This window comes from Artibeus jamaicensis, unplaced genomic scaffold (assembly GCF_021234435.1).
Source record: "Artibeus jamaicensis isolate MK-2021 breed Jamaican fruit bat unplaced genomic scaffold, CSHL_Jam_final contig_867, whole genome shotgun sequence".
Classification (NCBI taxonomy): Eukaryota; Metazoa; Chordata; class Mammalia; order Chiroptera; family Phyllostomidae; genus Artibeus; species Artibeus jamaicensis.
In genome coordinates, this window is record NW_026521995.1 from 6930271 (window position 1) to 6956708 (window position 26438).

At 38.3% G+C, this 26438-nt stretch overlaps 1 protein-coding gene across 1 annotated transcript in view; it reads left to right on the forward strand.

Moving 5' to 3' along the window:
• Positions 1 to 26438, forward strand: part of MYO3A (myosin IIIA) — a 201491-nt gene that overhangs the window by 80730 nt on the left and 94323 nt on the right. The window contains exons 13-15 of the mRNA XM_037146339.2: positions 4023 to 4225; positions 10810 to 10908; positions 10997 to 11111. Coding sequence (XP_037002234.2) covers positions 4023 to 4225; positions 10810 to 10908; positions 10997 to 11111 — 417 coding nt within the window. The remainder of the gene's footprint in view (positions 1 to 4022; positions 4226 to 10809; positions 10909 to 10996; positions 11112 to 26438) is intronic.

Sequence of the window (26438 nt, forward strand, 5' to 3'; positions counted from 1 at the left end):
CTTAAGAAATCAAATAATTTTTAAATGAACAAAAGAATATAAGCAATGAATGAATCTCATTAGATGAGGTTTGGATATGTTTCAAATGCATTATGCTAGGTCAAAGAAGCCAGGTTCAGAAGAGTACATACTGTGTGATTCCATTTACATATCATTCTTGCATATTTAAAACTATAAGAACAGAAACACGTCAGAGGTCATCACCTGTGGAGGACGAAGCAAGGTGTTGACTACAAAGATTAATGATACAATTTGGGGAGGGCAATGGATTGTTTTATGTGTGGATTGTAGTTGAGGTTATATGATTGTATATGTAAGAACTTTCAGAACTTTATACTACAAAGGATGGATCATACTTTATTAAATTATGTCTTAATTTTTATTTTTTAATATATATTTTGTTTGTTTGTTTATTTATTTATTTATTTATATTTTAAAGATATTTATTTATTTTTAGAGAGAAAGGAAGGAAAGGAGAGAGAGAAACACTAATGTGTGGTTGCCTCTCATGTGCCCCACACTGGGGACCTGGCCTGCAACCCAGGCATGTGTCCTGACTGGGAATTGAACCAGCGACCCTTTGATTCACAGGCCCATGCTCAATTCACTGAGCTACACCAGCCAGGGTTAAATTACATCTTAATTTTTTAAAAAGGGACATTGATCATGGAGACTTGGCTTGATTTTCTAGATAGAGTCCTTGAAGTGAGATAAGTCAAGAATTATGTGTTCATATTAGGCTAATACCTTTTAAAAAATCACTATGCATGACTTATCTTTCTGAAAATTTTCATTATGTTCTCCATAGTTACAATATGAGTCACATTAAATTTTTTCCCATCACTGTGATTGTAAGAATCTTGTGTTACAAAATAGTGTGGATAAAAGGACAAACCTGTCTGTTAAAGGGTGAGACTTAATAGTATCAAAACAACTGCTTAATTGAGTCTAATTTATTTTCAACATAATGAGTTAAAAAAATTCCATGTTCCAATTATAAATCAATTAACTTGTTTTAATGTTTTCAATCATGTGTGTTGGTATGGAATAAAAATATAGTTTGCTCAATGGATTTTTATGACCTCTACTAGCCAGACTTGTGACCCTGAAGGACTGGAAGCGCCAGAGGAGAGTGGGCAGGTAGTGCTGCCTCCGGGCTGTCACCTCAGTTCCTTCCCCATCCCCCTGCCTGTCACTTCCCCTCTTTACAACTAGGATACATATCATTCTAAAGGCTTTAAGTATAATAAAATAGGATGTCATTTTGGAGGGAGAAAGATGGTGGAGCACAGCATACTATCCTGTGCTCCAAAGCACAGGATAGAAGAGTTGAAAGTCTGAATTAATTTAGCCAGGTCTTTGTAATAAAATGGCCTTCACCATTCATTCTTGATTTGTGGGCCAATAGAGGCTTTTATCAGTAAAGGAATGTTGTCTTGTAGATGCCAGCAAACTTGTTTATCTAATCTCTGTATCTTGTTCTAGATCTAAAATATGCTTTAATACTGATTAGGGATGGCCACCCATGCACACACACCACAGAATCCTCCCTTACGAGATCATATCATGTCTTTTACTTATCTCCTTGGTAAAGACTTACCAGATACAAATATGGGATGCTAGGTGGATTGAATTTACATGTGTGAAATGCAGTTCTCAAAACCTTAAGGGTAGAAGCATAAAAATGGAGTAAAAATATTTTCCTCAACAAATGGTGCTGGGAGATTCAGAAAAGTATATGCAAAAAAATGAAATTACACCACCAACTTACACCATACACCAGAATAAACTCAAAATGGATAAAAGGCTTAAACATAAGCCTTGACACTGTAAAAGTCCTAGAGGAAAACATAGGCAGTAAAATTTCGGATATACCATGCAGCAATATTTTCACCGGTACATCCTCTAGGGCAAGGGAGTTTAAGAAAAAAATAAACGAGTGGGACTACATCAAATCAAAAGGCTTCTGCATGGCTAACAAAAACATCATCAAAATGAAAAGGGAACCAACTGTATGGGAAAACATATTTGCCAGTGAAATACATCAGACAAGGATGTGATATCCAAAATATGTAAAGAACTCATATGACTCAAAGCAAGAAGGACAAACAATGGGCAAAAGATGTGAGCAGACACTTCTTCAAGGACATACAGAGGGCACGTAGGCCTATGAAAAGAAAGGATGCTCAACATCACTGGCCATCAGAGAGATGCAAATTAAAACCACAGGGAGCTACCACCTCACACCTGTCAGAATGGCCATCATAAACAAATCAACAAACGAGTGGTGGTGAGGATGTGGAGAAAAGGGACCCCTAGCATGCTGTTGGTGGGAATGCTGACTGGTGCAGCCACTATGGAAAACAGTGTGGAATTTCCTCAAAAAACTAAAAATAGAACTGTCTTTTGACCTAGCAATTCCACTTCTGGGATTATACTCTAAGAATCCTGAAACACCAATTCAAAAGAACCTATACACCCTGATGTTCATAGCAGCACAATTACAATATCCAAGTGCTGGCAACAGCCTAAAGGCCCATTGGTAAATGAGTGGATCAAAACACTGTAGTACATTTACACAGTGGAGTACTACATAGCAGAAAGAAAGGAGCTCCTTCCTTTTGAGACAGCATTGGTAGAACGGAGAGTATTATGCTAAGTGAAATAAGCCAGGTGATAAAAAACAAATACCATATGATCTCACTTGTAAGTGAACCCTAATAAAACAAACAAGCAAAATAGAACCAGAGGTATGAAAACAAGGAACAGACTGAGATGGACCAGAGGAGAGGGGAGGGGATAAGGGAAGAAAGAAGGGGAACAGCCTAGATAAGGAACAACTATAAATGACCCATGAGCATGGGCAGCAGGATGGGCATTGTCTGTGGGAGCTCAGGCAGACAGGTGGTGGAGCAGGGGAGAGCAAAGGGGGAATATTGAGGCAACTGCAATAAAACAGCAATAAAAAAATATTCCACAGATGCCTCAACTCAAAAAAAAAACACCTTACTTAGCAGGCCACTAATGTAAATGGATGAAGATGTTTTCTCACCTTTTTCATGGGTGCAAGGCCAACCCACCATTTAAAAAGAGCCAAGTTTGTTTCAATTCATGTTACTCTCTTCTTTCAACCCTTATTGTCTCTTTTAGAAATATCCAAAGTCCTATACACCCGTAAAGCCTCACTGGGAATGCCCCCTTCAGCCAACTCATATTCTGCTGTAGCCCATGTTCCAGAAATACCTCTTGCTCTTGGCCCTGGCTTAAAGAAATTCCCAACTTTAACACAGCTAAACTCAGCAAGGTATTACACTGCACATAATCTACCCAATCCAAAATTTCTACCAAAATGTGAATGGCTGATACCTCCTTAAACTTCTCAGAGTAGAGGACACTTTTCTAAAAGAGGTTGCATTTTAATCCCAATAAATCTCCACTTGATAGAATTTCAGAGTGATAAAGACAAAAACGTTGCATTTGTTTGAGGAGAGGAGAATATGAAATGGGGTAAAAAAAAAAAAACACAGGGACAGGCAAGTAGACCTTGAGTGGGCTTCCACTCCCCCACCTACACTTCTAAGCTGCTCTCAGTTTTCACAATTACTCCCTTTCCCCTGCTTTTGAATTTACACATTATCTAAACTCCCTTAGTTGCAGGAGTAGCAGCTTCAATGAAAGCAGGGAAAATGGTTCTGGCTTTGGGGAACATTTGGATGGGGGCCAAAACTGGTAGAGGAAGATTAAAAAAAATAAGTGTACCTCAGTATGCATAAATTGTGTTGGTAAATGAGGCACTGAATGGAACTGTATTTGAATAGAAACAGCACAGAATGTCTCTCAGTCCCTCCAAGGGAGCAAGGGGGAGAATGCACATATGGGAGTGGAGAAATAGGCTTGGTCGTCCTGTCTGGCACACACCAAGTATATGCTCATACATGTTTATACATGTATAAGGTGTTTATCAAAGAAGAAACATTATATACTAAATTAATTTTTAAATATATCTTGACATTTTTCTCTAGGCTAATAATATAACCCTTCAAGAGAAGATTTTACAAGTGAACAATTTGGTGGAAGCCTTTGGCAATGCCTGCACTATTATCAATGACAATTCCAGCCGATTTGGAAAATATTTAGAAATGAAATTCACCCCTTCTGGAGCAGTGGTGGGAGCACAGATTTATGAATATCTTCTGGAGAAATCCCGAGTTATCCACCAAGCACTGTAAGTTCACATACAATTTCTCCTATTTTAGGGAAACAAGCAAAGATATGTGTCATAAACATATCTTTGTGAGAAGCATACTTGTCGGAAGTGACATGTGTACCCCATGCAGCATGTGTGTTGGAGGTGATGAGTTTCATATGCGACATATGCATCATTGGTGACATTTTACCATCTGTGACATGCATGTCATTGGCGACCTGCGTGTCCTGAAACTGTGTGCCCTAAACAGCATGTGTGTCATGAGTGGCATGTGCATTCCTTTTGGCAGTTTGTAGCTGAATGACAAAACTTCTTCTCTGACCTAATGATTCTAAGACATCTTTGTTATTTTTATGAGGAAACTATAGTCACAGCATCAGAGTTCTATCCCCGTGGTTATATATTTTTTTAAGTGAGCAAGTTGGAGTCTTCCATTTTTTATGCTGGTTTTATGCTAGATACACCTACATTATTGTAGTAATATGTCATGGTTAACTCATGGGAACCCAAGTTCTTGTTATGTAGTAGCACATTATTATTTAATATACATGCCTTCAAATTTGCTGTCATTCAACTATGAGTAAATTGTGAATATAAATTGCCTGGAATCCAGCTCCTGAGCTCAGTCCTCAGTGTGCAAAATTATTCGTTGGTCTTCAATCCAAGATATGTAAAGAAAGACTATTAGGCAAATATGGTTTTTAATTGTGGCTTTGTGACACGTAGATCCCCTTTGGATAAAATATTTAAATTTTAAAGGCCCTTCTAGGATCTTGGCTCTGAAACTTACTATGTGTATGATTTGAAATATTTAATTTCTTCGCATATCAGGTTTTCATCTTTAAAATGGAAATAGCAATAGTTCTACCTATCAATTAAGATAATGCCTGTTAAGTATTTGCACAATGAATAGCACATGTAGGAACCCATCATTTTAAGCTATTATTGTCAGTAGTCGTGCTGATGATTTCATGAAGATTTAAATAACATCTAGCACAGACACAGAAGTTTGAAGATGTTCAGCAAACAGCAGCTATTATTGTCAATGTGCACCCTGTGCCCAGAACTTAGTGGACATGCATAGGTGGCCATTGCCACCCATACCTAGGGGAGCCTTGGGGTCTTATGCAGATGTGAAGCCTTAACTGGTTCTCAGAACAATGTGTCCTGCTCTCATAACTGTGTAAGACTCTGCTTCAGGCATGTGGGGAAGGTCAACCTAAGAGTCTAAATTATTAAGATTTAGACGGTGCCACCCTGTTGCACAGTTTCAGAAGGCACCATTCACACTGGGTTCTGTGGAGCATCATTCATATGGAACAAACTGGACAGCGATGCCCTGGGTTAACCATACAAATAATCTCATGAATGCTTATTGAAATGTCATAGGATGTATTGTAGGTAATTGCTCAATTAGGATTATATTTTAGGCATGCTATAAACTAAGTAAACTTTTTTCAAGCTCTCCTAAAGAACTAGTCTAGTTTACTACATTGTGTATTGAGGAAAAGCACTCCAAGTTCCAAATTTACATTCAGGTTAAAATACAACTCAGTTATAATTTGAGCACAGCTGCCTTATCATTTTTCCATTTTCTGTTTTTCACATCTTTTTTTTTTTACTTAATTTCAATTGTATTTTTAAATTCTAGAGAAGCTTTTTGTGATCTTTAAAAATGACATATAATGGAAGACTTCTTAGTAGGTCCATTTTTTAATTATAACAGTAAATGTACTCTATCAGTCAGGGCACTGAAAACAAAGGTCTAGTTCAAAGAGTTTAACTGAGAGAATTATTAGCAGAGGTAGAGAGGGCATCAAAGAACCAAGAATAAATGTGAGACACGCACAGAAAAGCAGCAGTGAGGAACCAGTACTACCCTGGGTCTAAAGGGCCGAAGGAGAGAACAGCACTGCACCACCTGCTGAGAGCCAAGGCTCTGGGGGACTGGCTGTCCTTCAGGACCTGTTAATTTAGGGAGTACAGCCGCTGTGAGGGGGTGCAGGGCAATACCGACTTCCCTCTTTTCCCTCCCTGCCATCTCCTGCCTGTGCTACCTAGTGCTCAAGCCCCACTGGAAAGCAGAGAGGGCTGGAGCCTGGGTGAGCACTGCGGTCGGGAAGAGAAGAACAGAAAATGGGTCTCAGGTGACACAGGAGAATCAGAGCAGGCAGTTATTTTTTTATTGAATTTACCATTTTTTTTAGGAAATAAGTTCTTTTCTTCACTTTTTAATTCATGTCCTCCCACCCCAATCTCTGACCATGTTTATTTTTGTATTTTTAATAATGGCACTATCATATAAGTTGTGGCTTAAGTCCCTTATTCTAAAAAAAGTTTTTAAAAGAGGTTGCTTTAATTTCACTTGTAAGTATAAATTATAGCTGTTTCACTGCACTTTTCTCCTATGCTGCAGTTTACTTCAGCAAGCCTCAACTGCATCTCTCTTACATACACGGCACCTTCCCAGACCTTACAGGAGATACCAACAAAGCGCAACTGTGGTGTTCTCTGCTGGGGAGGAAGGGGCAGTGTTCCTCATGGAGCAATCACTGTGTCAGGCATTGTGCTAAGCACTTTATAACCATTATTCTTTTAAATCTCACAGTGATATGACAGGATATTACTGTCTCCTTTATACATGAGGGAAGGAAGACTAAGAGAATTGTAATAAGTTACCTAATATTAAAAAGCTAATAAATGACTGAGTTGGAATTTGAACCCATATCTGTCTAGCTAAAAAGGCCATCATTCGTTCATCCATCCATCCATCCACCCATTTGGCAAATATTTATTTAGTACCTACTAGGTTCCAGGAACTATTCTAGGCACAGACTATACAGAGCTAAGGATTCCTGCAGTAAAGCAGTTCACAGTCTCCTGGAGATCCGTGTGTGCTTGGACACAAAGCATCCTGATCCCCTGTTGGTTTCTAATCTCTCACAAAAGTAGGCAGTCGGTCCATCTGCTGTGTGTGAGCAGGGGGATGGCAGGTTGAGCGATTCAGGAGACTGCACATCTTAGAGGAGTGACTCTTAGTGGAGGGAGCTATAATCAAAAATGAAAAATCAAAAACCCTGTTTCATGAATATTCTATAATGCTTATGAATACAAAGTTGTATTGTTGGCTTTCTAAGCCATACTGTTGACCACTTTGTCAAAGATTCAACCATTTTACAGTTGGAGTAACCCACACCCTTACGAGGACCTTGCCACAGTTTTGAGGGTGTTCAAGGCCTTGGCTGCATAGTGATTCTTAGGATCTAGGGCAGATGAACACACATGAGACAGCCCAGAGAACCTTCCTGCAAATGGCTGAGTGGGACTCTGAAGAAGTATCATAAGACACACAGGGCTGTGGCCAGAGACAGAGAAATGCTCTTTGGTAACTCGCTGAGACCCTGTTTGTCCCCAGCCTTGTGACCTGGGAAGCACTGATCATAGGAGCAGGTATGGAAGGGGTGGTCCTCTGCCTACTTAGGTACACCTTTGACACAGTTAGAGCAAGTCATAAGATGGCTACATTTGGCAGTACCTCCCTCTTGTTTCTTTAACTCTCTGAATATTTGTCTACTGACGGTCAGTATATTTCCTCTAGTATCTCCAGGTCCTGTCAAATTACAGTTCTCAGTAAACACAAACTGATGATTAAAGAGAAAACTACCAATTCTGAGTGTCACCATTTATGACTCACTTCCCTAATTGTGCACTGTGTCATGCAAGCGTTAAAGGCGTGACATACAGAGCAGTAGTGTGATTTCGTTAAAACAAAACAAACTGAATTGTGTGCTGTGTCAGCCTTAGAGAAGTTTCATTATTTTGCCATGAGAAAAGACAAGAACTAAAATTTTCATTTTTTCTAACTTGCTCAGTGCTGATCTTCATTGGAGTGTTATTGGTGACTGCAACAAGTCACGCTGGGTGTGTGGAGAGTGTGAACACACTGGTTCTAAATGCTCTCCAGTCCTCACTGCAGCCTCTGAGCCAGTGGACCACCCCTTCTCTCGAAAGCTCCCCTGCAGTTGCTTCTGTGACTGGATTCCCTGACTCTTCTCACACCTCTCTGAATTTCTCTCCTCTGACTTAGACTCATCCATCCATTTCCAAAATGTCTGTTGTCCTTGATGTTTCTTTTCTCCTTCGTTGATCAGTTCATATTGCACACTCTCTCTCTCTCTCTCTCTCTCTCTCTCTCCCCACACACACACAAGCACACCCTGTTACTACTGTTCCTCTGGAGATTCCTTACTAATACAGCCACAGAGAAGAGTGCTTGTGTAGCAACAATTTAGCATCTCCTGACCAACTCTGTCTTGTAACATTCAAAATTTTGTGATGGGGTGGGAGACTGATAGTAACTGAAAGAGGAGTCATATGAAAAGAAATAAAAACAGCAGGCATTAGAGTTTGAGGGTTATACTTAATTTGGCCCCTGTAGGGGACCCTTCTCCAGGCCCAGGTTGAGAGTGATAATGGAGTGGATTGTCAAGTGAAGATTTAGAACCACCCACACAAGAGGAAGGTGCAGTGAGAGAATGAAAACAGCAATGCCACAAGACAGAGGCAAACCCAGAGTCTCCAAATGGCCAATCATGGTCTTCAGAATCGAAGTACAGCAGGGCCAAAGAAAGACAATGCAGACAATGAACCTGGAAAGCAGAAAGATCAGCCTTCTCTGTTTCTGAAGAGAACTTGCCTGACCTTGGAGAGAAAGTGTAATCCATTCCAGGAACTCTCCTGAGCAAAAGGAAGACAAGGAAAGAAGGAAAAGGGGGACCCTGAGGTCTCAGCAGTTATGCTGTGGACCATCTTAAGCCAAAGACTCACCATGTGACATACATTCCTTCCATGAATTGTAGTATTGCCAAGTCTTGGAATGCTGTTTGTGTGTACCATAGTCATACACCCCGGAAATGGGGGAGGGGTTTGAGCTGTGCATGTGTGGCTACAGACTTTGCCCCTTGCTAACCATGGCAGAAGAGGGGCAAAGGAGAACATGGCTGACAGTGGCCTTCATTGGTTGGAAGGCTGGATGCTCCTGCCAGCTTTCGGTATGCATGGGATTCTGGGAGAGGACTTTTGAAATGGAGCATGCCGGGAAGCGAAAAGTCAGTTGATTCCTTTCCCTCCCCTGTGTGGGGGGCATATGGATAGTCTCCAGTGGGCCTGTGAGCAGAGGCCTGGGGCACAGACTCCAAAAGATGCCTGAAGCTGGATGGCAACTAGAGACCAGCTAAGCCACCTACATTTATGATACTTTGGGTGGGAAAAGAGGTTCCTGGTGCAACCTTGAACTGAGCTTGCAGAGGGTGACAGGGTGATTTTTCTTTGGGTGTCTTAGAGGAAATGGCCTTTAAGGCAGAAACTTGCCATTATTTCCAAAGACCTTGGTGGTAATAGCTCTGTGAACAGATTTTTGTTCTTAGGTTATTTTTCGCTCTTCAACCTATGTAGTAGTTGTAATGATAAATATTTAAATATGTCATAATCTGACTTTTCCTTTCCCCGTACTTTCGTTACCCAGGTATTTTAGGCAGGAACTTGCCATTAAATAAAAGATTCCTTTCTTTTTCACCAAACTCCATCTTTGGAGATTTGCCTGGCAGGCAGAGAGCAGTAGGACCCCCTCTGCTGTTGTGTTTGTAAAAAAGGAAGACAAGAAAAGGAAGAGAAGGTGGACCATCCTGAGCCAGAGACTTACCGTTTGACTCACGTTCCTTTAATTGCATTATTCTAAAATCTGGGAACGCTGTTTATATGTAGAACCCCAGAGTCATAGAACTTGAGACTCATAATACGTTTCTCATACAGTGAGAAAACTGAGCCCCACAAAGCCAGTGTAACAATGTGGTTAAAGACATGGGCTTTGGATTCAAACAGCCCTGGTTTGAACCCAGTTTAGCCATCAGCTCTGACCTGAGAGGAGATCAGTAGCTGCTCTGAGCCTCAGTTTCCTTGTATGTAAAATGAGGGAAGTGCATGTGCAATAACCAGGGGGTTATGGCAGGTCAGTAAGATAATGTAGCGCTTATGATCATTGGCACGCTGTCTATCTGTATTATTAGTTTCTTTTCCTCTCTGCTCCACTGGCATGTAAATTCAAAGAAGTTAGGGATCTTTTATTATGTTTTTTCCATTACCCCATATCCCCCTTATACTCTTCTTCCCCCCCACCCCCTACAATCACCACACTGTTGTCATGTCCATGAGTCCTTTTTCCTTTTTGCTCAACCCCTCCACTCCCTACCCTTCCTCCCCTTTAGCTGTCATCCTGCTCTGTTAGGAGTCTGTCGCTATTTTGCTTGTCAGGGATTTTTGACTGTTTGCTCCTGCTGCATCCCAGTGCCTGCAACAGTGCCTGGACTCACTTGCAAACAGGCATTGAGTGATTCATATAAAATGTTTAGTAATATAAGGAATTCAGTGACAATGATTGTTGAATATAATACCAACAAGAACAACCACAAAGCCAAAATCCAGCATCCCAGGAAACCCATATTGGTACTCACAGTTGTTGTTCTGATAATTATATTGCCAAGTAATATCAGTGATTAATAAATACTCCTACTAACCACCTTACTGAAAATATCTTACTTTTTTAGTGGAGAAAAAAATTTTCATGTTTTTTACTACATCTATGCTGGTTTAGCTGAAAAGAAGAAACTAGCTCATTATAAACTGCCTGAAAATAAGCCTCCCAGGTAATTCAGCAGATTGTACTTTTCATAAATAATACTTTCGCTTTCCAGTTAATTTTAGATTTTTACTTATCCTTCCGTATTTTTTCAGATACCTACAAAACGATCACCTCAGAACAGTACAGGACATGACGAACAATAGTTTCTATAAATCTCAATATGAATTAATTGAGCAATGTTTCAAAGTCATAGGTTTTACAATGGAGGTAAGTATGAAAGGCATCTGAACTGCTTTGGGAAGTATCTTTTCATCATCGCTAATTACAAGAGTTAGCAATTATCAAGTGATTAATGTATGCCAAGCTTTATGCTAAGTGCTTTACATGGGTCATCCTTTTAATTACTCAAGTAACCTTATGAGATGAGTAGAATTATGTTTATAGATACAGAAACAGTGGTCTTGAGGTGTAACTGAATTTGGTTTTGTTCTTAATCTTTTATTTTACATACATTTGCATCTCCTGCATATGCAAAATTTTATATATGCATAAATGTGATCATATTACATGTGGTTTTCTAGTGCAATCTTTTTTATAACAACTTTATTAATATAATTCATGTGCCATACAAGTCAGCCATTTAAAAGTACATTTTTTAAAATCCTCACCCAAAGATATGCTTATTGATTTTAGAGAGAGAGGAAGGGGGAGAGAGAGAGAGAGCAAGAGAAAAATATTGATATAAGAGAGAAACATGGATCAGTTGCCTTCCATGTGCTCCCTGACCAGGGATCGAACCTGCAACCTAGGTATGTGCCCTGACTAGGAATCCAGCCTGCAAGCTTTCTGGTGGATGAGACTGTCACTCCAGCCAGCTGAGCCACCCAGCCAGGGCAACAGTGCCTTTTAATGACTCCTGGCATATCCATTGGTGTCTGTATCCATCACCATTTTCAGAATATTTTCATGTTCTAAAATTTTCGCCCTGAAAAGAAACATGCTAGAAGCAGTTTCTCCTCATTCCTATCCCTCCTCTGCCTTCTATCACTACAGACCTCTTGATTATGGACATTTTACATAAATAGAGCGATGCCATATATCATCTTTGTAACTGGCTTCTCTCATTTAATGAAACATTTTCAAACTTCATCCACATTGTAGCATGTGTCATTACTTTATTTCTTATTATTGTTGAATAATATTCCATTGTATGGATGTACCTCATGTTATTTGTCCATTCTTCAGTTTGTTGCCATTAAGGCTGTTTCCATTTTTTGGTCATTATGAATAATACTGCTATGAACATTTCTGTATAATTTTTGTATAGATGTAAGTTTTCATTTCTCCTAGTTATATAACTAGGCATAAACAACTGGATCATAGAGTAACTCTATGTTTAACCTTTCAAGAAACTGCCAGACTTTTCCAAAGTGGCTGTACAATTTTACATTCCAACCAGCAGTGTATGAAGTTTCCCATTTCTTTGTCTTCTCCCCAACACTTAAAAACATAAAGTTTTTATGTCTTCTTGAGCATAGCCATTCTGGTGGGTGCGAAGTGGTATCTCACTGAGGGTTTGATTTGCATTTCCCTAAATGGCTTATGATGCTGAACTTCTTTTCATGTACTTACTGGTCATTTACATATCTTCTTTGAAGAAATGTCTATTCAAATCTTTTGCCTATTTTAATAGAACTTTTTAAGAAAGGATCTATTCATATCTTTTGCCTAATTGGTTGTCTTTTTATTATTGAGTTGTAACTATTCTTTAAATTATGAATACAAGTTTCTTATCAGATATATAATTTGCAAATCTCTTCTTTTTTAAAAAGATTGTATTTATTTATTTTTTGACAGAGGGGAAGGGAGGGAGAAAGAGAGGGAGAGAAACATCAGTGTGTGGTTGTCTGGCATGTGCCACCTACTGAAGACTTGGCCTGCAACCCAGGCATTCCTGACTGGGAATCGAACTGGCAAGCCTCTGGTTCACAGGCCAGTTGCTCAATCCATTGAGCCACACCAGCCAGGGCACAAAATTATTCTTCCATTTATTGTCTTTTCACACTTCTGATGGTGTCCTTTGAAGCACACAAACTTTTTCTGATGTCCAGTTTATCTATTTTTTTCTCTTGTTGCTTGTGATTTCAGTGTCATGCATAAGAAATGACTGCTAAACCAAAGTCATGAAGAATTTCGGCTAAGCTTTCTTTTATGAGCTAAAGAATTTTAGCTCTTACATTCAAGTCTTGGTTCCATTTTGAGTTGATTTTTGTGCCTGATTTGAGATAGAGACCCAGCTTCTTCTACATGTGATATTCAGTTGTATCACAACCATGTGTTGAAAAGAGTGTTCTTTCCCATCTATTGGTCCTGGCATCCTTGTTGAAAATCAGTTGACCACAAATGTATAGAATTACTCCTGAACTCTCAATTCTATTATCTGATCTCTATATCTGTCTTTATGCCAGTACCACACTGTCTTAATTACCATAGCTTTGTAATAAGTTTTGAAATTGGGATGTGTGACTCCTCCAACTTTATTCTTCTTTTTCAAGATTGTTTTGGGTTTCTTGAACCTCTATATGAGGATCAGCTTGTCAATTTCTAGTGCAGTATTTTTTCAAAACTTCCATTTTTATCAGTTCTGTCTTCCCCATCCCACCCCCTTTCATCCATAGCTTCTCTCTTTCTTTTCCTCTAGCTAATGGATGTTAACAATCCAGCATACATAGTCTAATATTCCATATTTATCTCCCTGCTCATAAAATCTTACTTGTAGATACTCCACACATATACATACTCCACACCACACACATAAACACAAATGTGTACATGTACCTATATCTGGATGGTTAGCTATTATTTTATTAATATGGGATTATATTACACACACTCTTCTATATCCAGTTTTTCTTACTCAGCAATACTTCGTGAAAAATACCTTCAAATCACTTAGTATAGCACTAAATCAGTTCTCTTAAAGGCATCATAGTGTTCCATGGTATATTCTACTTTTATTTAGCCATTCAGCTATGTCTGGGCATACAACTATTAATGTTTCCAGATCTTTATCACAAAAAGCAAAACCAAAATGTGTCTTTATTTACTAGTGCTTTTATTTCTATGGAATAAATCTCTAGTAATGGTATTGTTTGGTCAAACAGTATATGTGCTTTAAATTTGAATATGAATTCCAAGAGTGCCTTCCAAGAATTCTGAAATACTTAATATTTCCACCAGCAATGTATAAAAGTGCCCTCCTCATCCCCACCCCTGTCTACCATGGACTGTAGCTTTTTCAATATTTGTTTGTCTGATGGGTGAAAGTAGCATCGCATTTCAAGTTTGCATATCTTTAATAGTGAATTGAACATATTTCCATTTGTTTTCTGGCTGCCTGGGTTTGTGTTTTTATGAACTGTATATTTATGTATGTTGCCCTTTTAACATATTTTTAATTAAATTTATTAGGGTGACTTTGGTAAGTGGGGCTATATAGGTTTCAATTGTACACTTCTATGATACATGATCTGTATATTGCATTATGTACCCACCACCCAAAGTTAGACCATCTTCGGTCACCAGGTAATAGCCCTCTTTACCCTTTCCTATTCTTCCCACCCCCGACCTTCTGATAATTGCCATAGTTTTCCGTATTAGTTGCAGTTTTATATCCCACACATATGTAAAATCATATGGTTCTTAGATTATTCTGACTTATTTTGCTTAGCATAATATTCTCAAGGTCCATCTATATTGTCACAAATGGCAGTATTTAATCTTTTCTTATGGCTGAGTAGTAGTCCACTGTACATATGTACTATATCTTCCCTGTGCAATCATCTGTTGAAGGACACTTTGGTTGCCTCCATGTTTTGGCTGCCTCCAATAATGTGGCAATGAACACAGACATATGTAAATCTCTCTGTTCTGTACCAATATTCTGTTGACTTGATTAGAGTGGTTTGATACTATGTTTTTCTGCTAAGGCATCCTACCTAGTAAGATAAGTCCTGTTCTCACTTTCCATGCTTTTCTTAGCTATTGTCTGACATTTAATTTTACATATAAATTTTAAAACCAACTTATTCAGTTCTTAGACCCTCAGTTGAAATCCTAATTAGAATTGTATTATATTTATATATTAATTTGGAGGCATTGCCATTTTTATGATGTTATGTCTTCTCGTCCCAAGTCATGGTGTGCCTTTCCATTTGTTTAGATGTTGTCTGTTTTAGAATTTATAAATTATTCATCTAGAACCTGTTTTATTTTTACATCTGTTTCTAACTATGGTATGGTGGTTTGGGATGTTATTCTAAATGAAATGTTTTTTCCACTGGTAACTTTCTCTAAGTATGTAATCATGTCATCTGCAAAAAGAATGGTTATTTTCCCCTTTTCTGCCAGTTATTTCTTTTTCTTTTGTGAACTTAGAGCACCTAAGACTTAGAGTCTAAGCAATATTAAGCAATAATGATTACAGCTTGTCTCCTTGTTAGGTTCTGGTTTTGAGTAAATTGGTTTTAGTGTTTTTTCTGATAAAAGAACACATCATAAATAATATCCTTTTATTGGTGCTTTGCTCAGAGGCTTTATTATGAATCCTGCTGAATTTCATCAAATTTTTTTCATTATCTAATGATATAATCATATTTTGAAGCCATATGTTGATATCTATTATTATGTTGAGAGATTTCTAAATGTATAAGTATCTTTACATTTCTGGAATAATCACAATATACTCAAACAATATTTCTCTTTTGACAAATTTTTGAACTCTGTATCCTAGTGTTTTATTTAGAATTTTTGCATCTCTTCATCAGTGAGATTTATCTATTTTAATTTTCTTTTATATCCTTATCAGATTTGAGAATTAAAATTATAACAATGACCATTTTAATCTTTCTTCTTTGGCCTATAAGAGTTTAAATCAAGTTCAAATCAGTTCCCAATATCTCTTAAGATATAAAGCACTTAGACACAGATAGCTAAGTTCTAACCAGACTATATAAAAATTTCCATGGAAGTACTTACTCATCTATGTCTTTTACAAGCACCCCTGGTTATCCTTATTAATTAGAGAAGATTGGAGAACATTCGTTTTTAAAACTTTGAACTAAGATGAGACAAAACTTATCTGTGTGTACCTCTGGCCCTGGGGCCTTTTTTATACTGAGTCTTTAATCACTTTTGGATTCTTCTGTGGTAATTACCTATTCAAATTTTTCTTTTCTTTTCTTCTTTTTTTTTGAGGGGGGTCTCTGTATTTGGTAAAGCTATAATCAAATCTGAGGTCATAGATTTAACTGATAAATTTTATTACAATACTTTTAATTTATTCTGTATCTCTGGTTGTGTTTCCTTTCACATTCTAAGCTTATATATTTATTGGTTTTGTTCTCTTTTTATCTGTAATTAAGCTTACAGGAAGTTTTCAATCTTAAGAATAAAAATTAAAACAAAACAACAGCTGTTGAATATATTTACCTATCCTATAACTTTTTTCATTATCTGTATCATGGATTTCAATTTTACTTCTGTGTATGTACCTTAACATAAACAAAACTTTTGTTTACTTTTGTTGAGTAAACTCAGGTTTACTTTTGTTATAAATCACAACCAGCATTGTGTATGTGTTTATTAATTTAGTCATTTGGTTTGTTTTCTTGGTCTTTTTTAAAGAGAATACTTGGTTCCTCTTTTCTTCATTTATCTTATTTAATAATGAAGGCATTTAAGGGTATAGATTTACTTCTCAGCAATAAAGATTTCCTTCTGTGCCATTGGTTGTAGTTTTTAATTTTTACAACAAAATACATTGTTTAATAGGCTTTTAAAGAATCTTTCAGACTCTGATTTTTGTAGTTTACTGTTTACTGTATTGATTTGATCCAGGGATAAAGAATAGTTCATGGGACTTCTGATAAAATAACAGCATAAATATGGTACTTGGAGTTTCCCACAACCACATCAAAATTACAACTAAACTACAGAACAGCCATCACTCAGAAGTACCTGAATTCTAGCTGAACATAAGTCCTACAACTAAGGATATAAAGAAGCCTTTTCCAGACTGTTAGGAAGGGTGTACATTTGCAAGGGGCTGATCCCTTATCTGTGTGTGATGGATAAAAATCAGGAGAGACATCTCAGCTGCAGAGGTCCCCCCGAGGAGTGAGGGGTTCCAGCTCCACATCAGATTCCCCAGCTCAAGTACAAGTTCCAGGAAGAAAAGTTCCTTATTCAAATTTCACTTCTGGCTATAAAAACCACTGGGACTGTGTCTGAGTGAGACAAAGGCTTCTGCACTCACAGGCAGTTCCTTTTAAAGGGTCTACACGTATACTTACTCTGACTCATTTGCTCTGAGCTCCAGTCTTGGAACAACAGCTCTTAAGGCAACAGGGATATATGGGGAGTAACTGAAGTGGCTGGCGTCAGGGCAAGAGGTGGAACGGCAGCTTTCTCTCAGCCAGAAGTGCTGAAGTGCTGAGGCCAGCTCTTTTCTGAGCCTTTCCCCCACATAGCCTGTGCCATATCTGAGCCTCCATCAACCTAGTTAACACCATAGCCCCACTTTGGTGATTCCCTAAAACCCCACCACACCCAGTCTGCAGGCCCAAAAAAGCTGTTTCCAGGGGCTTTTCAATAAAAATTACCTGTCTCAGTTCATACTTCAGACATTCCTGAAATCCATCAAACAAGCAGCATCTGGCCTCAGGAGGCTCCATACCTTTCATTAAGTGGCCCCGGGCCTATCCCTAGTGGCATTCAGCCTTGCTTCATAGCTTGGCTTGTCCTGAATACCTGCAATCCCAACACAAGTTGCAGCCATCTGCAGATAGCTATGTAGCCCATGATGGGCAGCCCCAGCTAGAACTCAGGTGGTAACTGACCTTGACCACCACCTGCCGAGAGGCCCCAGAGCCAGCACACCCTCTAGACAGCTTCAGATCACATCACAGTGCCTCAAGAGGTAGATTCAGAGGGCATCAGAGCCCTACTTAAGTATACCCTATTCCATAGGGTGATACACTGCTTCACAAATAATCCTCCACGGTGCTCATAGACAATTTTTGCAACAAACCAGCTTGAGGGTAAATCTATCCCATTGATATGCCAATAGCTATTAAGACACAATTATAACAGGAGGATGTACATGACCCACATGGGATAGCAGTGTACCCTGCTTGAGTGAATGGGAAAGCTGTGCCACTAGACCTTACAAAACACCTACTATATAAGGACACTTTACTAAGCCAGAAAGGTGTAGCAGCTCTACCTAATATATAAAAATGGAAATGGGAGAGCTGCCAAACTGAGGAGACAAAGAAACAAATCTCAAATGAAAGAGAAGAACAAAACTCCAGAAAAAGAGCTAAATAAAATAGAGACTAGCAATGTACTAGATGCAGAGTTTGAAACCCTGGTTATAAGGATGCTAAATGAACTTAGGAAAAAAGTAGATGAATTTAGTACAAATTTCAACAGCATAAAAAAAGGCATGAAAACTATAAAAAGAGCAAGTTGGAAATGAAGGAAACAGTAACTGGAATGAAAAAAAACATTATAGGGAATCAAAGTGGAGTAGATGAAGTGGAGTATCCAAACAAATATTTGGAAAATAAGAAAGCAGAAAACATCCAATCAAAACATCAAAAAGAAAAAATAATCCAGAAACAAAAAAATAGTATAATGAGCCCCTGGGACAACTTCAAGCATGCGAACATTCATGTATAGGGGTGCCAAAAGGAAAAGAGGAAGGAATTGAAAACCTATGGGAAAAAATAACGATGGAAAGCTTCTCTAACCCAGTGAAGAAAATAGACGTACAAGTTCAGGAAGTGCAAAAAGTCCCAAACAGGAGGAATCCAAAGAGGCCCACACCAAGACACATAATAATTAGAATGCCAAAGGTTAAAGACAAAGAGAGAATCTTAAAAGCAGTAAGAGAAAAACAGCTAGTTACCTACAAGGGAACTTACATAAGATTGTCAGCTGATTTCTCAAAAGAAACTTTTCAGGCTAAAAGGAATGGGCAAGAAACATTCAAAGGGATGAAAAGCAAGGACCTACAACACTCAAAAACTATCATTTAGTATCAAAGGACAGATAAAGAGCTTCCCAGATAAGAAAAAGGTAAAGGAGTTCATCACCACCAAACCAGTATTACAAAAAATGTTAAAGAGTTTTCTTTAAGAAGAAGATGGAAAAGATTAAAAATACAAATAAATAAATGGCAGTAAATACATATCTATCAATAATGTAGTCTAAAAAACAACGTAAACAACAAACTTAATAGAAAGAGACTCAGATACAAAGACCATTTTGACAGTTGGCCAGATGAGAGAGGGTATGGGGGATGGATGAAAAAGGTAAATATAATTGAAAATAATAAAATAAATAAATAATTATTTTTAAAAAATAAATACTTCACTCAGAATATGAATCAGGGTTTTAGATGAACTCTGTTAGGAAAGTAATACTCAGTTTGTTGAATTTTCATTTTATTTTCATAAATACTCCTGCAGCTTTAAACAGTTTATGTGCCTGTTTAAATAGTTTACTGAGATTCCTTGAATTATCAGATCTAAGAGCTTGAGCTAAAAAAAAGTATGAAATTATTCTCTTGGAAAATTTTATCAAAAGTAAAGTATAAAATATAAAGATGCTGATATAATTGAAACTTTACAAAAATCATTTAAATTACATGCACTAAAGTTAAGGAATCTAATCATTTTATAGTCTGTTTTTAAGGCAAAGTTGACTGTCTTCTAAAATGAAAGGTTGTCAACAATAATCTTTAGTCCATTGGTCCATTTATTTGCCAGAAAGTAATATTTCTACAGACATAGATGTTCTTGACATAGAGAAAAGTTTGTAGCTAAGTGCATTTTCTCCAAATATGGAACTATATATAAAACCTTACTATTAATTCTACAGTCTTTCCTTCTCTTTGAAAACTTTTGCCTCCAACATGAGTGTTGGTGTTGTAGACTTGTAGGGAGGATATTCTGCAGACCTTGACCCTAGAGAATGAGGCATGATCTCTGCCAACTGGTTGAGGATAGAGAAGAAAGCTTTTCTCTTGACTTGAATTTAGGGCCCTGCCTGCATGGAGATGTTTACAGAAGTTAGGGTAATCTTTGCCCATCAGAAAACATTCCACCTCTTAGTTAATTTTTCTAGTGTGGCCTTTATCCATAACCCAGAAGAATTCATATTTGATGGGGAGACTCTGTGCCTGGCTATTTACAACCTGAGAGCTTAGAGCCCCTCCTTGAGTTATGAATAAATAATTGCTACTCTGTTTCTAGATTAATTAATTGGTTGTATAGAGAAGGAAGAAATAAGTTGAGGGGACCTAGCTGCTTCCAGGACCCACTGAGGAGAAATAATTCCTCCTGGGACCAGAGAGGAATTATTGTGACGACTTCCCCAAAAAGTTCTCAGTTTTTGCTATAATACTAAATTATATGAACAAGAAAAAAGGAATATTGTGGACTCAATGGAAAGCCAAGTTTGAATGCATTTTTAGTCAAATACTCTACTCACTGAAGTCTTGAGCTGAAAAGTTGAGTAACTTTTTTGGTTTAGAAGTGGGGGCTCCAACTTGACCATCCTTGTTTCAGAACTATTCATTCCCTATAGATTCATGGACTCTACCTTGAACTTTGGGCTTGTGACTCAGGCTGTCACTCTATAACTACATAGTTAACTGCTAATCAAATCAGGAAACTCAGTGGTTCTGTGGTCTTTAGACAGAAAGGAGATGATCAGTCCCTTTTCTCTGTTGATGCATGAAATAGCTTTTAGGCTGTCAAATGGTATAAATAATCCATTGTTTGATAAGATTTCTGAAGGTTTGTGGGGAAACTTGCAGGCTCTGCTCTTAGCTGTAATATGTTACTGTGAAGAACTTTTTCCTGGCAAGAGAGATGCCTGGTTTTAAAAGTGGCCAATATGTGAATTGCATTCCCCCACTCCATCTTTACAACAGAAAAGAGGAAGGACAAGGAGAAGAAGGAAGAAAGAGGAGGAGGAGGAGGAGGAGGAGAAGAAAGAAGAAGAAGGAGAAGGAGAAGGAGAAGAAGGAGAAGGAGGAGAAGGAGAAGGAGAAGAAGAAGAAGGAGGAGAAGGAGGAGGAGGAGGAGGAGGAGGAGGAGGAGGAGAAGAAGAAGAAGGAGAAGAAGAAGAAGAAGAAGAAGAAGAAGAAGAAGAAGAAGAAGAAGAAGAAGAAGAAGAAGAAGAAGAAGAAGAAGAGGAGGAAGAAGAAGGAAGAAGAAGAAGAAGAAAAGAGGAAAGAAGAAGCAGCAGCAAAGGTTGGCAGGGTGACTGGATTGATGTATGAAGACAGGAGAATTTGCTTGACCAGTAGCAGCTTTTGCTGGAGAGCTGAAAGAGAAATGATGGGGACTGAACAGGAGTTGGACAATGAAGAGATTACTAAGCTTGTAGAACTCATTGTGGATATTTCATTTAAAAAGTAGAGTGGTGTACACCCTTTTGTAGGGCATGAGGTGGTACACATGTCAAGATGAGAACTATGCTGTTAACTTATTGAACTGTCTTTTGGGAAGAAGGTCTGAACTATAACATCTGGAATCAGATATGATTCTAACACCTTTCCTAATAAAAATAGAAATTTTTATTACTGGTGAAATAAACATGTTTGTAATTGGTTCAGCTCTGAGAGAGGAAGTCACTGGCTCAAAAGGCATGAGTTTCAGCTATATTTCAGGTGACGTGATTACCACCCAATGATTGCAGACAAGCTATGGGAGATGCTTCAGATGTCACATGCCACCCTGTCTCAGACATAGTCCCATTCTTATGTTCTATTCCAGTGTTCCAAGAATCAGCAGTGACTACTTGGGTCTTTTGCTCTCATCCTGGTTCAGAGGATCAAGACCTTATCCTCCCTTGAGTGTTTCAACACATTAATTCTAGGTTAGCTGCACCAGGATTAAAAACAGGATATTTTTCTGTTCCAGCTGTCTGGTACTATACACTAATTAGTTTAATATTAACTCTGTCTGGACACCAATCCTTCCTGGGTGTGGCCACTTTCAGGTGCATCTTCCTCACTTACCCCTGCCAAATTCAAATTCAAATCTGGCTCCTCCCCTTTGGCTGCATCCCTTTCCCTCCCAAGGCTCTCCATAGCTCTGTCCTCACCCACAGCTTGCACCCCTTGGAGACATGTTGACATAAGTACTAGGGGGTATCTGATTTATTTAGGGGTAAAATGAATAAAGGAAAAGCAGCATCTACCTTTTCTCCAATCCTTGATCTTAAGATGAATGTTGCTAGTGGCAGATGCTCCTTTAGACTGTGATCTGACTCTGTAGTTTGCCTGCTGAGCAGAAAACAGGAGAGTATAATTAGAACTCTGCATCCTCTAAACTGTAGCATCTTGTATAGAAGCAAGCAGCTCCTGCTCTGACCAGGGGCCAGGCCTCTCTGTACTTCTCTGCTTTCTGTCATCAGGAAAGCTAACCTTACCAATTCCCTCCCCCAGAGGTTCTTATCTTAGAAGCAAAGAATCATTTTTAATTGGTTTGTTTACTTCTAAGCCCCACTCATTAGAGGCAATCTTTCTCTTATATTTGGTTCAACTCCTCTCTCTTGCTTAGTAAAGCAATGTTTAGTAGCATTCAGTGAAACCGGTCTTGCAGTTAGCATCCACTGACAAATAGAATTCACTCATTTAAAGCCATATATTCCAAATGTAAACACATTCTTTATTGGACATCTGAACATACAGCTTATGATAAGGAAAACTATAACAGCTGTTTCTGAAGCTGAGGCACAATCACTGCTAAATATTTTGTGAAAACTTAGTCTGGTTCCAGATGACTTTCCTGGGATGTGGCAGTCTCCCATCTGAAAGCTGGGATTCAGACTTTCCAGGGCAGACAGACCCAGTTCGGAGGCCATACAATGAAACCAATTGAGTGTGTACTTCCTTTTCATACTACCCCTGGTTTTTGTTTATTTGTTTGGTTTGTTTTCCCACTGGCTTTCTTTCTTTCTTTTTTTTTTTTTTTTTTACTTTCTTGAACATGTCCTTTGTCAGTAGCTGCTTCAACTCCATTTTGGAAAGAGGAAACTTTCAAAGTCAAGTGCAGCAGCATGATTCTCCTATCCCTTGAGCACAGCTTGCTGCCATCACAGTTGACTGCAGCACAGTTTGATGACTCTGCAATATAAAGAGTGTCTCCTTCTCTCTTTTTAAATCCTGATGTTTCTGATTGGTGTTGACAGCACCCACCATTTGTGTCCTTCTGAATAGTCAAAGGGTTTCCAGTTCACTTGTACATTTGTCATTCAGCACAGTTCAGACAAGTCAAAATCAAATTATCCAAAAAACCCCCACAAACTGTAAAACTCTAAAACTTTTGAAATCATATAATTTGTGTGTCATTTTCCTGCCATGGTTTAAAATAATTGATTAGTAGTTTTGTGAGTCAACTCATTTCAAGGCAATTTTTGCCATGTCATGACAGGAATTTTTATTGGTTTGTCTGCACAAAGTCATATGTCTTATGTCTATAATGAGGTTGTTGTTTTTCCTGCTCTGAATTTGCTTACTTTTTAATCTAGTCTAAAATCACAACCTGGTGCATTTTCTTTTGATTACAGTTACAACTTTAGTTATAGTCAAATGATATTTTTGAAAGAAATTTTTAAGTATTTTAAAGCATTACACAAAGTGTTGAATTTATATAAATTGTTTTGCTCAGTGTGGGAGTTGCATATGTCTTTTTTAGTCATTTGGTAATTTAAAAATAGTAATTTGATGCCTGGTTATCTTCATTTAAAACATACAAAATTAGTTACTTGTACAGTGTTATCATTCAGCCACCATTGATGAAACTTGAGTGGAATGACAGGACTGAGGAAGCCACTTGTTTAAAACAAGAGCAATTTTATACTAGTGAGTCAGATCTATGAGTTAAAGAAAGTTCTTGGTGCTGCTAGTCTCTGGCTATGTATCTTTAGAGCAGTAACTAAACCTCCCTGGTCTAACTTTCTTTATCAGTAAAAGGAGGGCAGAGAAATTATCTATTTCTGAGTAACTTCCTACTCATTACCTATGATTCAAATTGAGGGCTATTTAATTTTATTCTAATCTTTGCACAGTGTTCATTTTATTGTTTCAGGCACCTGCAAAAATCAACCTAAGCACAGAGAAATAATCATATCTCTTACACACAAACAGATGCAAATAATGATAACAGAGCCCCTCCTTTCACCCACCCACTTCTGTTTGCCTAGGATGTGGTCTCTGATAGCATCTGGTCACAGGATACTGGCCCCAGCCTATTCCTCCCTAGCCGGCCCACTCTGTCTATTATCAATGGCAGCATCAGCATCTTGGCTTTCCCAGGACTGGAATGGACAGTGCCACTTGCCTTTGCTAGTGTCACTTTGTTATGGCCATGATGACTCCCACCTACTTTGAGGTCTAGGTGTTGTCCTTTATCTCACCCCTCTCTCACATGGGTTTCAGTTAAACAAGAAGTGTGGGTCAAGGCTCTAAGAAAAGACATGCGTGCATGTCACCAAAAGGACTCTGCACCAAACTCGATCTACCCAAAGGGCATATAGCTTCCATTCCTGAAACAAAATCAGAGAGAGAGGATTGTGCATTTTCTAATTACAGGGCTCCACTGCTTTGAGAAGTTCACTGGTTTTTGGAAGAAAACAACTCAGTCTAGTATGGTCTTGTTATTCTCATAAAATCTGACTATTGACTCATGATGCAAAGCTTGAGACCAAAAAAGTGGACAACTAGAATTTTTAAAAACCCAAGGAAGCTGAGCACTCCTATGTTCATTGCAGCATTATTTGCAATAGCCAAGGTATGGAAGCAACCCAAGTGCCCATCCATTGGTGAGTAGACAAAGAAGGTGTGGTACATTCACACAATGGAATACTACTTGGCCATTAAAAAGAGTGGATAGACCTACGGGTACTATGCCAAGTGAAATAAGTCAGACAGAGACAGACAAATACCATATGACTTCACTTACCTTTGGAATCTAAAGAAGAAAATGAACCAACAAAATTGAAATAGACTCATAGATACAGAGAATACACTTATAGATGCTAGAGGGGAGGGGAGTCAGGGCCTGGGTGAAAAAGGTAAAGGGGTTAAAAAGTACAAATTGGCCCTGGCTGGTGTAGCTCAGTGGATTGAGCACAAGCCTGTAAATCAAAGAGTTACTGGTTCAATTCCCAGTCAGGACATATGTCTGGGTTGTGGGTGAGGTCCCCAGTAGGTGGCGTACAAGAGGCAACAACAGGTTGATGTTTTTCTCCCTCTTTTTCTCCTTCCCTTCCCTTCTCTCTAAAAAAAAATAAATAAATACAAATTGATAATTACAATAATTACTTGGATGTAAAGTAGAGCATAGGGAATATAGTCAATAATATTGTAATAACTATGTATAGTGCTAGATGGGTACTGGAAATACCAAGGAAACACTATGTAAATTATATGATTGTTTAACCACTAAGCTGTATACCTGAGACTAAAACAAAATAATATTAAATGTAAACTGTAGTTGAAAATAGTATTTAAAAAAAGAATTGGGATAAGAACAGTGTGAACTGGAACTAAAGTATGAAAATAACCTAGAATTGGGGACCTAAACAAGTGTGCCTCACTGAAAAATGTGTGAGAGAAAGTAGTTGGAAATGAAGGTGCAGAAGCCCCAAAGGATGTAGAACTTCTTCTTTTCATGCCTTGATAAGGAGCTGACACTTGATCTTCAAGGGAATAAGGGCTGCTGAAGGATGTTAATTAAGGGTATAAGATGACCTGAGTTTCCTGCTACAAGGGTCAGGGTGACAGTTGTGTGGAAGATGGATTGGAGAGTGGCAAGACCAGAGGCGGAGTCGCATTAGAATGAGCCCTGTCCCGGAGACTGAGTCCATGCATTCATTGTCCATCTTTATGAGTCTAGATGTAACCTTTATCCTGAAAATGGTTACTTCACCTTTTTATGGTTTTTAATGTTCATAGAGGTCATGTTTTTCACAATTATTTCAACATATTAATGATTTGGAAACCAAGTATCTACTTTTTCCCTTAAGATTCTGCTTACACATTTTGAAAGATTTTGTTTTTTTTAAGAGCAATTTTAGGTTCACAGCAAAACTCAGTGGAAAGTACGGAGTTCCCATATACCCCCTGTGCTCCCACACACACAGCCTCCCCCACTATAACATCACCGGAGTGTTGCATTAATTACAATCGGTGAACCCACACTGACTAGCTATTATCACCCAAAGTCCATAGTTTACATCAGGGTTCACTCTCAGTGTTGTACTTTCTCTGACTTTGAACAAATGTATAATGACAAGATTCCATGGTTCTGTCACACAGGGTAGTTTCACTGCCCTAAAAATCCTCTCTGTGTCACCTATTCATCTCCTACTCTCCTGTAACCCCTGGCAACCACTGATCTTTTTACAGTCTCCAGGAAAAGTTTAACCTTTTCCAGAATGTCAAGTAGTTGGAATCATTCAGTGCACAATACAGCCTTCCACATTGGCTTCTTTGATTTAGTAGTAGGCATT